The sequence below is a fragment of the Diadema antillarum genome, unplaced genomic scaffold, assembly GCF_040938485.1.
Source record: "Diadema antillarum isolate AM-2024a unplaced genomic scaffold, OU_Dant_1.0 seq00000910_RagTag, whole genome shotgun sequence".
NCBI lineage: Eukaryota > Metazoa > Echinodermata > Echinoidea > Diadematoida > Diadematidae > Diadema > Diadema antillarum.
This window is the reverse complement of record NW_027271766.1, coordinates 782,057-795,239: the sequence shown is the minus strand read 5'-3', so window position 1 is coordinate 795,239 and position 13,183 is coordinate 782,057. Positions and strand designations below refer to the sequence as shown.

General features: G+C 38.8%; 1 protein-coding gene across 1 annotated transcript; it reads left to right on the top strand.

Moving 5' to 3' along the window:
• The first annotated feature begins 4,387 nt into the window (after positions 1-4,387).
• On the top strand, positions 4,388-11,438 carry LOC139741224 (ubiquitin-ribosomal protein eS31 fusion protein). The gene is made up of 5 exons (XM_071651818.1): positions 4,388-4,409; positions 4,523-4,591; positions 8,560-8,614; positions 9,728-9,945; positions 11,079-11,438. The coding sequence occupies exons 2-5, from the start codon at positions 4,544-4,546 to the stop codon at positions 11,226-11,228; spliced, it is 471 nt and encodes a 156-aa protein (XP_071507919.1). The 5' UTR covers positions 4,388-4,409; positions 4,523-4,543; the 3' UTR covers positions 11,229-11,438.
• The last annotated feature ends 1,745 nt before the right edge of the window (positions 11,439-13,183 follow it).

Below are 13,183 nucleotides of genomic sequence, written 5' to 3'. Positions count from 1 at the left end.
TGTGTGAGCAGTGCCAGTATTATTATGCTTACTTTGTACAGAGAAGTGAGCAGAAATGTATATCAGTCATTGAGTTTAGTGTGGCTGAGTGCACTTTGATTCAAATGCATACATACTACTATTAAGACAGAGACCTGTCGGGTTCTATTTCGTTGATGAATGTAACATGGAGCCTGAATGAAGGTTATGCTGATTTAGATCAAAGGTACAATATAATTGCAAGTGGCTCAATACTTCATGCATAAAGCAGAACTGTTTGTGTGATGTCAATATTACAGGCAAGATGTCTTGAGATTGCATACATTGATTCTGAAGTACATGTATTGTAATGATATAAATCTCTTTCTGAACTTCATGCATTTCAGTATGAAATTATCAGTCATCGTTGCTGATTATTCCTTGGGAATGTATCTGAAGGCTCTGTACAGCATCATGACACACTCATTCTTTCCTGGGTCAAATATGTAAATGATGAATAGGTATTCATCACTGTGCACATGATTTGATATGTACTTATGGTGGAGTGTTTTCATTTTCTACATGATTGCAAAAATGTTGACTTTGAGAAGACATTAATCTATGCAGAATTTCAACTCGCATTAGGTCAACTCTGAGACAAGAGTGACCATGTTTTCATGTAGCTGACATCTGATCACCAAATTCATTCCATAGTGAGACAAGGCCATCTGAAATAAAATACCGTAGACGTGCTTACAATTAAATGTTTTTTTCCTGAGTCACTTCATGTGTTGGATCATATAGTTTAGAAGAATACTCACTTAACAAGGATTCAGTAGAAGAACAAAAAAAAAAAGAAGAAGATATTTTGAAATATATGTTAAGCTTGTTCCAGGAATATGAAAAGGGGCTCTCTAGCAATGGCCCCCTCCCTGCATCAGCACCCTGTTCTCTACAGCTTGTGAGTTATGGTGAAATGAATTATGAGCAGGGATATTTGTGATACAAATCGAAATAGCAGATGACACTGATATCAAAAGCCAAATTCCTACATCCAACAGTAATGTACCATCATCATAAACAAGGCATGAGTTTCCCATAAAAATGGAGACCATGATCACAAAGATATGATTCAATTTTCAGCATGCCTGAAATCAGTGCTAGAGTAGCTGCCCAAAATCTAATATTTGTAGTAGCATCACATGATTTCATTAAAGTCTATCATAATCTAGCAATTAACATGTAATGACTGAATGCATTGGTTGATGGGATAGGCCATCACTATTCATGGTTTATCCATTGAAGACTAGTCCTGAGTATACTCAGGCAGGTATCTATGGGAAATTTGTGTTGTAGCAAAATCAGCCCATCCCCAACGGGTTAATAGTGCATCAGTACTTATCACATATAGAATATGTGACATTAAGGTGAGATGCTTCAATTCACTTTGCCTCATACACTTATGTGGCTGTGATGTTAGTAGTCAATAACACATTTGTGTCTTTTAGCTGTCTATAATTTTCACCCCCATCACTCCCATGATTTGTAGCCTCTCTAAAATTCATCAAGCCAATCAAATTTTATATGTCATAGTTGCCTATGATTCATCATATTGCTGGGTGTTGTATCTGAAACATACTGTATATACTGTCTGGCCGTGTATACTGCAAGTTTATTGTCCACCTCTACTATAACCACTATCATCTAGACTTCTCGAAACTTGTTTTACATACTGTACTGTGTACATGAAAATGACCTATTCACTAATCAGTTGCGTTTCCCGAAGTATCAGTAAATTGTTCTGAGGCATCTTTGCTTTTGAGATATGTGCTATGAAGCAGATTTGTTTACGATGTGTATTAAATACCCATTTCCACTGAAAAAGAAAGAAGTGGCTCTTGCTTTGGAAATTTCTGAATGACAGTTATTACATATTACCAAGCAGTTGCCAATATGCACAGGCATGCATGCTTTTGTGGATTTGTTTGTCTGTCTGTGTACTGGTATGTGCATGTATGTGTAGCTTCAAAACAACTTTCCTTCGATGACAAGTGCAAAATACAAACAAGTTACACTATACATATGATCATGTCCCCATTCATAGCAATGAAGATAAAAGCTGTAAACATATGCGGAATATTTTGATTTTTTTTCTTTTTTTTTTAAACCAAGGAAAGAACGAAATGTGGGTAAGCTTATTTATCATATCAAACTAGTGAAATATCATATTCCTCAGTGACAGAAATTGCACTTTTTTCTTCAGGGTACAACGCCCCTCAAAAAATACAGTCAACCTTGCCTAAGTCGACCTCGCAATAGGTCCAATAGTCTCCTAAGTTAAAGGTCTTTTCAAGTCCTCTTCTTTTTATATCCAATTATTTAAATCCTTCATAAGTCAATTTTTTTTTTCAAAGTCAGAGCTGTTTCTTCAGTCCAATAGATTTGACTTGGACAAGGTTAACTGTAGTGTTATAATTTCTACTAGAGCCCCTCAGTGCATGGTATATACTGTACAATGTATTCGCTTAATTACTCTTCCATGCATGTGATCAGAGCTGTGCAGTTGATCAATGGTTTTTCATCGGTAGCTGCATAAGGTGCTATCTGTATCGGCCTCGCATACCGCTGTGTCCAATAAATTACATTTTGTATTGTATTTGGGTCCAAGATTTGTTTTGGGATATAAACCAAATATATCATGCTTTGTTTTGAGCCACTGTTTTGAAATTATGGATTTCTCAGTGAGAAAGTCACAAGTAGCGCTATTCCTGCCATCTCGAAATCCACTTCAGCTAGACCTGATTTTGGCTAGAGCATATCACATGCGTGGATGGTAGGCCTTCATGAAAGACAAAATTTTTTGATTAATATTGCACAAAGGAGTTTCCAGAGATGGAGTCACAATGATCTTATTCACTTTGAACCAATATTGGTGCCACCATGCAATCAAACGAACAAATACTTGAAGTTTTGTTCCAATTCAAACCAGATATGCCTCACAAGTAAATTTCAAATTAATGGATTCATAGTCATTAATGGCCAGTCACTCAATAATACAGAAGATACCGGTATGTCTTGTTGGTAATTACAAATGTAAACCTACTTTTTGCCATCCCTACTTTATATACATCGAGCAGAACATAATGATAGAGATAGCGGGATCAATGCCCGCATAGATGCATAGATGCTACGCAAAGATTGATGAAATAAAAATCATGATCACTTGACTGGGTCCACTTGTCTTGATACCCAGAAGGAAATACCAGTTACAACTGGACCAGTTGAACCTGTTCAAATCAACTGGCAGCCCTGGAAATTGAAACATAAACCCAATGTATATAAATACAATAATTTATCAAGAACTCTGAATTATTTTAAGATTATACCATATCAATTCTACTTGTTAGAATTAATCTGTATATAGTGATATAATCAGCTTCCCAGAATTGTACAGTTTCAAAACTTTTACAACATACAGCTCTATGTCTGACTTACACTTTTGCACATATTTTTGAATTGACTGTTGTTACGATAAATTAAAGACAAGTCCACCTTCATATACATTAGGATTGAGAGAATGCAGCAATATTAGTAGAACATATCAGTGAAAGTTTGAGGAAAATCGGACAATCCGTTCAAAAGTTATGAATATTTTAAGTATCTGCGCAGTCACTGCTGGATGAGAAGACTACCACAGTGTATGATGTCACATGCGTACAACTATATAAAGAAAAAAAAAAGAGATCCGAATTTCACAAAACTTTACTTTTTGAATAAAGTGCACATTTCTTCGACTTGCTACTGACATATGTTAAGGGTAATATTATTCCCCCTGCCTTCTGAAAGAGAGAAGTCGAGTGTTCTTTTGTCATGCGAGAAAAATGGAAATAATTATGTTGAATTTTCTTTATTCTTTCTTTATATCGTTGTACTCATGTGACATCACAAGCTTACTTAGTCTTTTCATCCAGCCGTGACTGAGCAGAAACTTCAAAAATTCATAACTTTTGAACGGATTGTCCGATTTTCCTCAAACTCTCACTGATGTGTTCTACTGATATTGCTGCATTCACTCAACCCACATGTCTATGAACGTGAACTTGTCCTTTAAAAGTATCAGGTTGAATTCATATTTTCAAAATAGGCCTATCCAACATTAGGTTAAAGTTCAAAATGAACCTTCAGATGCTCAGAAAGATGGTGGCATCACATCCCGATAATCAGAGGCACAAATGCACCTATGGGATTCTTTCGTGCACCCTAGAAAACTGACAGGTGTGTAATTTAGTATGACATTGCCAGATTAAAACATATCCCTGAACTGAACCTCTTTCTTTGGTCTCGAGTAGATCGAGCGCGCCCATGGCCCATGCCAGCGATCAAAAGCTATAGCGCCCTCTCTGTTGGAATCACACCTTTACGTCCTTTCTCAATTGCGGTCGCCATCATTGGTATGTAAAAATGAGATGTCGGTCAAAATCATAGTGAAATAGTATTAAAATTATGCCGATCACGTAAAAATATTATGCAAATATGTGACATAATTATTTTCTCATTCATGTAGGTGCCGACACAATCATTCAAGATGCAGATATTCGTGAAAACATTGACGGGGAAAACCATCACCCTCGAGGTAAATCGTAGCGGCGAACACGAGAGCCATGTTTCACACATGTATGCTCAGTGGCATGCAGTGCAGTGCATGCACTGCACCGATAAGGCATGCGTGGGCATGGCCATGGGTGATGGCACGATATGGCGATGGCAAAGCAAGGCGGCCATGCCCATAAATGACCATGCTGCTGTTTAACATTATAGTAAAATTAAAGCCAAAACATCGTTCTCGCATGCCTGCCGAATGGTCGATTAGTGCTCCCATGTGTACACGTATGCATAAGAAATGTGTGAATATAGTGCTGTAAATAATTATGATATTGATAACATGATTTCAGTTGGGTGACATCAAAAAGTGTACCGTAGTTATGGGTAAACTCGGCCTAGCGGGTAAAGTCGGCCGCCAGCACGTACAGTACATAAAATTGTACTGTGCGCGCTGGTGGCCGACTTTACCCGCTAGGCCGAGTTTACCCATAACTACGGTAAATATGTAATATTTAAATTGGCCAAAAAGCCAAGGTTTGCCAGAACTAATGGGTCTTGGGAAGTCCACAACAATCGTGCGCCAAAATGGGGTTATATATAGGCCTATCCAATCGTGGCTGCTACATGATTTTTAGTTATAGATAACAAGGGATCAGGCCACAGCAATATCACCCATTTAATTACAAGCTCAACTTCTAATGCACTTGTCAATGTAATGACGCACCCCACTACCCCCGGACATGAGTGCGTCATGGTCATTTTTTGACTGACCACACAAGGTTTTTGACGGACACCACAGTCACTTTTTTGACGGACATAACGCTGCAAGTGACGAACACCACAGTCACTTTTTTGACGGACAACACGTTGAAAGTGACGCACACCTCGGTCACTTTTTTGACGGACATCCTCGGTACATTTGACGCACCCCCGTAAATACTGAAACGATTTTTGGATACGTTTTATTCAAGCAATTTCATTTTCTTTTGGTTCGTACACATAATTTGTAAAAGTTTCGGCAAGTTTCCCTTACCATGTAAGCACCGTATTGTCATTCACCGTACATCACGCTGCTGCTACGATATTCCGTACAGTAGTATGTATTCTGTGCATGCAATCCATACATGACAATCACATGTGTGCAGAATGCGCTGTGTGTGCGCGGCCATTGCTAGTGCGGTGGATGCATACTGCTGCAGCGCAGGTAGGTACACACCATGCCACGGCATTCATATTCCCGCTCGAGTACTGCGTAACTACATACAGCCTAGTCGCTGTACGTAGAGATTTGCACAGCTAACAGCGCGCGTCGCGCGTCTGGTCGGGCTATCCCGCTAGCAGAAAATGGCATGCGGCAGCAGGCAGTTCTTCTGCTGCCGTTTCGACAGGAAAGATTGAACTAAGTTGTTACATCGCTGAACAGTCCCTGGTTTGAGATTGAGTATGCATGATTTCGTGGGTTTGTTGGAGGAAAAATGTAAGGAGAAAGGGTGGCTTTTAAATTCTTTGCTTGCCAGATTTTGGCAAGCATTTTTTCCTCTTATTCCAAAACGCTTCCCGACTTTGATTTTCACTTGCCGCGGGAAAGCGCTCACTGTAATTTCACTCGCGGTACGTGTATCCGAAACCGGTAGCGTGCAAAAATGCGTGCAGTTGTCCATAGCCAAGTAACGTACCATGACGCACCCCTCGGTTCAAAATAATGCGTGTTATTTTCCATAGCCAAGTGACGTACCATGACGCACCCCTCGGTCAAAATTTTGACCGACAATGATGGGATTTTGACGCACCCCTCGGTCAAAAATTTGACGGACAAAGCTGGTAAAATGACAAACACCTGGGTCACAAATTTGACGGACCAAACGAGGAAATGACGCACCCATGTCCGGGGGTAGTGGGGTGAGTCATTACATTGACAAGTGCATTATTTCGCGGTGTTGACATTTTCGCACGTTTCATGCAACCAGAAACTAGGCTGCTAGCACGAAAATAAATGCAGGTGAATATTTTTGCTTGCCATAATGTTCCAGTAGCTGATGTCTTGATTCTGCGGAATTAAAACACGCGAAACTCTTCTTACTGGGTACCCGGCCAAGCGCAAAAATATCTACTTTTACAGTACTACCCCACATTACCGCAATGCTGAATGGGGAGGGCTTTCCCTTTGTGTGAAAAACCTACACCAAGATTTGACCTGCAGTGCCAAAATTTGACCACATACAAGAAGCAGGCAGTCCAATTTTGGAATGTATTATGGTAGATTATGGGCGGCTTGCTTTGCCTTAAAGGGAACCCAAACCCAAAGAGCAATGTGGATTAAGTGAAAGCAGCAATATCAGTAGAACACATCTGTGAAAGTTTGAGGAAATTCGGACAAGCGATGCAAAAGTTATGAATTTTTAAAATTTTGGTGTTGGAATCGCTGGATGAGGAGACTACCAGAGGTTATGACATATGAGTGGACAACAATATAAAGAAAATATAAAGCATTATGAAAGAGTGCTTGACTAATCGCTTTCAGAAAGCAGGGGGAATAATTGCTACCCTTAACATATGTCAGTATCAAGTTGATGGAATGTGTAATTTTCATGTAAAATGAATTTTTGTGGAATTTTCGTTATATTTTCTTTATATCATTGTCCTCTCGTACGTCATAACCTCTAGTAGTCTCCTCATCAAGCGGTTCCAACACCAAAACTTTTTTTAAAAAGTCATAACTTTTGCATCGATTGTCTGATTTTCCTCAAACTTTCACTGATGTGTTCTACTAATGTTGTAGCTTTCAATCAATCCACATTGCTCTTTGGGTTTGGGTTCCCTTTAAGGTCTATTAGTCTATAGGCCTATATGATTATGAAGTATGATCAGAATTATTCTACACTTTTGATAACAAAATGCTCCAAACTCATCCTGGCAAATCATGTCAGCCAGGCAAGTTTCTTGGTAAACCCATTCAATGTAATACAATGTATTCATTGCAAGGACATTCCAATAGTTGGCACTGGAAGGTGAATTTTTAGCCCTTCCTAATTCTGAAAACTCTGTTTTGGCTTTCAATTAAGTGTGGTAGAAACTCTACAATGTATAAAGTATAAGATGGACTATGATTGTATCGAGTAATAGAAGTCTACACAGTGAATGTTGCAGCCATCAAAGGAATGTAATGTATCTGTCTTTAAAAAAAAAAAAAAAAAAAATTGATTTTGCAGAATTTTGAAAGCCCAAGAGCACAGAAACCATGCATTTGAATAAGTAGAGCTATGGGTCTACTACAATACTATTTTTGTGCTATTTATGCAGTTTCATACTCCCATCAACCATCGCCTAAATGGCATTCTCAACAAGCTCATACCCTGCTTGATTATGCCACAACAAACCCTAACCAACCATAACCTTCACCACGACCAGCCCAAATTTGAAGTGTGTTCAGGCTGCAGATGTAAGGATTTGGTGTCTTGTACATTGTGGCTTTGCCCATGAAATTCAACATCAAATTTGATTTACATATATTTTAAATTTGAATATGTACAGATGTAGTTCATTTGTTGACAACTCATGCTGCGGAAAATTTGGTTCCTTCAATAGTCCCTTTCTGTCCAAATTGATGATTTTTCTTGATTTGGTCCATCGTAAACCAGTATGTAGTATGAGAACTGATGCACTTGAAGGAATTGGAACCTGTGCGCAGGTGTATATCAAGCAGTGTTTACTACTGGATAATGTAGCTACTGGTCATTTGATTGAAAAACAATCGGTAGGTTTTTCATACAATTTACAATTTTCTCTACAACATTGCTCATTACATGTCATGGGTAACAATAATCTATAAAAGTTACTTAATTTGGAAAAAAAGAATGTTTTCCCAAAGCATGACTATGTTGCTGTCTCAGAATAATGTGGCACACAGGGGGTTTCCACCATGGCACATGAAGAGTTGAAATTGTGCACTCAGAAGATCAAGGATTACATAATGAAATGTATTTTTCTGTCCTCATTTAGGTTGAGCCAAGTGACACCATCGAAAATGTGAAGGCAAAAATTCAGGACAAGGAGGGTAAGTGTTTTCCAGAGCCATCTATGTTTGGGAAAATTTGCAGAGGGACATGACATGAGTAAAAAATGTTTCTCCTGAATCTCGAATCCATTTAAATTGAGGGATGATGAAATATGTGCAAGCTGTCTTATTTAGACTTAGTAAAGTACCGTACTTGTAATTTTAGTCAGGCTCCCAAACATAAGTCATGATGGGAAATATGATCATGGAATGATATCACCTGATTCTGATTTAAAAAGTTAGAATTGGTAACAAAACATGAATTCTAGCTTTGAAGTGCTGAAATTAATAACTTGAATGTCTGTTTGATCAGTATATGCACTTAGAGACACAGGATGCAGTAGACTTGCCATGATTAAAGAAAAGATTCAAATATTTCTGGAAGTGTTACATCTCCAGTATTGAACGTTGTTGAGCTTTAGATGTGTGACGCAAACGCTAACACGACACTAGTTTGGCAAAAAATAGTGTTCTGCACATACGCAAGACGCCACTTTCCATTGTTTCCATTGTCCAACCTGGGGTGCTGCGTCATCTTAGCGTTCGCGTTGCAGATCTAAAGCTCGCTATATATGTATAGGGCAAGACAGATAAGATTGCAAAAGTACTGCTGTGATGACCAGACTCACTTAGGACACCTGATGAGTGCTTCTTTGATATCAAAATGAGTTATTGGTTCTGAGCAATGACAGAGCGATTGATGTTGGGCAACAGTCATACCAACGTATGTGAAAATTACTGTCAAGTTGTATGCAATAGATTGGAAAGGTAGGTGAATTGCTGTAGATATGTGCTGGAAAATATTTTGTGTGTACAGCTGTGTCCATGGCTGTATTAGCAGGGCAATGTCTTTTTTCCATTGATTATTTGAATTCTTTATATTTGGTAAATACAATGTACTTTGGTAAAACTTCATTTCCAACTAGCATACAGATAGTAGACATGCTTATCATTAACTTATTCTTTATAAAAATATCTTTAATAGAAAATATAGTGTGCCATCAGCATTTAACCACAAAAATTCCCTGAAGGACACCTGTTATTATAAATTCTTTGGGTATGTAAATGGTCTACTTGCAAAGTTACATCTCAAAATTATGTTTGTGCTTGAAGGCATCCCTCCCGACCAGCAGCGTCTGATCTTTGCCGGTAAGCAGCTGGAGGATGGCCGTACTCTCTCCGACTACAACATCCAGAAGGAGTCCACTCTCCATCTGGTGCTCCGGCTCCGTGGTGGCGCCAAGAAGCGCAAGAAGAAGAACTACACCACACCCAAGAAGAACAAGCACAAGAAGAAGAAGGTCAAGCTGGCTGTGCTTAAGTTCTACAAGGTGAGACAGCTTGGCTGGCATTATATGGTGATCTTTTTTTATTATTATTATTGTTATTTGCAGCTACCTCTTATGTCATGAAAGAAACTGAAAGTCTCACCCATCATAATGCCTTCATTTCTACATGTAGGAGGAAAGTGGACTTTGCTTTAGTTGACTGACTAATATTTTTTACATGGGCAAAGAGGGATGGCTGTTTAGGATATCTGTGGCAAACTAACGGTGACCACAGCAGTCTCTCTTTTGTTGATGTTTCACAAGGATTGCTTAGGTAATGAAAGTCAATATTTAATGATTAGATATCAGGGTTTGAATGGTTGGTGTTCTTTCCTTTGATGTGACGTAAAAGTAATTTGGGGGTAGGGGGGAGGGAGGGTAGGGATGATGTGTCGTTTCTTTAACATTTTAATGTTTGTTTGTGTGTGCATGTGATGTGATTGATCCATACACATACAAGTTAAGGTTGTACCTGTTATGATTTCTCTGCCAGCCTTTGTATTTTTGGGCAGTATTCTTTTCAATCTGAAATATTGAAAGGAGTAGAAATCCAGTCGTACATTGCTGTGATGATGTAACTCACTTAGGACACCTGATGAGTGTTGCGTTGATATAAACATGAGCTATTACTTCTGAGCAATGGCAGACACCACAAGGATCTTTGGCAAAACTTAAAACTGGATGAGAGTTATGATTACTCAACCAAGTCACTTCATAGTGTGTGAAATCCTGAAAGATAGCCTCACATTTTTCCAAGAGGTATAGTGATATAAACTTTAGATTGATGCAAAGTTTGTTGCAGTCAAGTGACACAGATAATTGTAGCATTCATATCCATTCAATTATATCACATAGATATGTTCAAAGCAGATTGAATGATATGTAGGATGTTTTGCATTATTTAGGGACATATAAGTAGTCTTCAGTCAAGGTTTGTAAAACATCTCTTATTATGAATCACATACTAGACACATACCTGGTAGTGTATTCTTGTTGAATGCGAGTTTGTGTACTACTAGTATGCATGTCAGTGACTAGGACACAGTCTGAGGGGGTAATGTCTTACGTGCATTGCTGTTGTATGTCATCTGATAACTACCAATCCTCTCTTGATCATTTGTCCTTGCTTTCCTAAGGTTGATGAGAACGGAAAGATCACTCGTCTCCGCCGTGAGTGCCCCAGTGATGACTGTGGAGCTGGCGTCTTCATGGCCTCCCACTTCGACCGCCAGTACTGCGGAAAGTGCTGCCTCACATATGTCTACAACAAGCCAGGAGAGAAGTAGAACTGAGTCGGCAGTATTTCTCACGCACAGACCTCCAAACGCGCACTCTCATCACACAGTCTCATTCATTTTCTTGTCATGTAAATTGTCTTTGAAGCAAATCTGGACATCACCTCCAATCTTGTGAACCCAAAAACATGAAGATCACTCTCCACTCGTTGCCATCTGCATGATGAACAACATTCATGTACAATAAAAGATACAATCCAATGTATTGTGTGAATATGAGTTTTTACTCCTGTGTTATCTTGTGTTTACCTGTTTGCTTGGGTGAACAGAGAAGAGAGAAGTGCCAATTTAGTAGTTCTTGAAAAAGTCAAGCGGGCAGACTGAATGTGAAGTTCAGTATGTGTATATAGTAAATGATGGAATGTGGAAATGAATGGATAGTCATCTTTGTATGCCTCTTAATCAATTTAGAGATGCGCAAACACATTGGTGCATCATCCACCTTTGAACAAGATTCATAAAAATAATGTATGCAACTTATGTAGCATTATTTAATATCTCTCAAACATGAAATCTTGGAGTACTGTACTTTATCCGTTATTCATATCCTTGCTGAGATATTGTACGTTCAAGTCTTCACTTTTTTCCCTTTATTCTCACACAAGGTTCAAACATTTTGAAAATGTTTTGATACATGTATTTATTTGAAGGACAAGAGTTGTAGTCTTGATAATTTTTGGAAGCCCAGTTTTCAGCTCACTGCAAGTACTTTTAATGTGCTGCAGTTAAGTATTTGGTAAAACTGAAAAATATGTGCTGTGATCATTTGTGCTGCTTAATGATTGTGGAGCTGCGGCTGCACACGTTTGTTTACACTGTCCGTCTTGTGATTACTGTCATTACATTTGCCAAGAAGGGTTAATTTTAGATTTTGCTCATGGCAAGCTAGACCTTAATCTGCATGGCACAACAAAGTGCCAACGTTGTCTCAGAGAGGATATGTATGAGGATTACAAGGGGGGGGGGGGGGAGTTGTGTGAGTGTGATCGGCTGGGGTGATAGGAGGTGAAAGGATGTATATAAGGAGGGTTGTGCCTGTAAATGTGATCCGTAATATGGACTGGCCTTGAGGGGGGGATATGACATCTATTGCCTGAAGTAGAATTGTATTGCCTGTGTCAAAGACAAGGGCAATGTGATTCTAGTTAGGGCAATTTATGTTGTATCCCGTGAAAGTAGCCAGTCATTATTATTATTATTATTATAATTACCCACATCAGGCATCTTGAGCAGTAATAGAAATTGGTAAAATGTAAGCATTTTAGAGTTTCCTGATAACAAATTTCCACTTGGTGCCAGCTTGAGCTCTACACCACTCTGCTGCATCCACAAGCATGCACACATAGCCCAGGCAAGCGACACGCATGTACAGTACAGTTACACAAACACTTGAACACCAAAGGCTGCAGCGATTGTCTTCTGTGTTTTTTAACATATGGGAGATTGCCCTCTGTCGCGAAACTTATCAACCACAAACTTTCATCACCAAATGTTTAAGTGGCTGAATGCTACATTCGCCTCCTTCACATGTACTCGAAGGGATATACTGTATTTTCTACTGCAAAGCTTTCATAGATTCTACATCCATCATGCACATACAAAACTCACATCCTACTGACCACACATCTGTACCACTACTGTAAAGCAAACAGAACTTCACACTAAGTACTCTCCAGTCAGACCTGAAGTAACTTTTTTTGGTCTCGATGTAGGCATAAGACTAAACAGGAGTTTGTGTGTTCCCCTTATCTAAGTACAGTTGTGAAACAAGACTAGACACTACAATTGTACAAATCCTTGTTTATTAGTTTATTTCATAGTTCTTCTGTAATACACCTTTTTTGATACAAATTTGCACTGGATTCTTCCATTTTGTGGGGCGCACATACGTGTATTAAAATTCATGGACATTTCATGGACGTGAACTTTCGCTAGGCCATGGTGGA

Coding starts and splice junctions, on each gene's coding strand:
- LOC139741224 (XM_071651818.1), top strand. CDS start 4,544: ATGCAGATATTCGTGAAAACATTGACGGGGAAAACCATCACCCTCGAG. Junction 4,592..8,559: donor GGAAAACCATCACCCTCGAG/GTAAATCGTAGC, acceptor GTCCTCATTTAG/GTTGAGCCAAGTGACACCAT. Junction 9,946..11,078: donor CTGTGCTTAAGTTCTACAAG/GTGAGACAGCTT, acceptor TGCTTTCCTAAG/GTTGATGAGAACGGAAAGAT.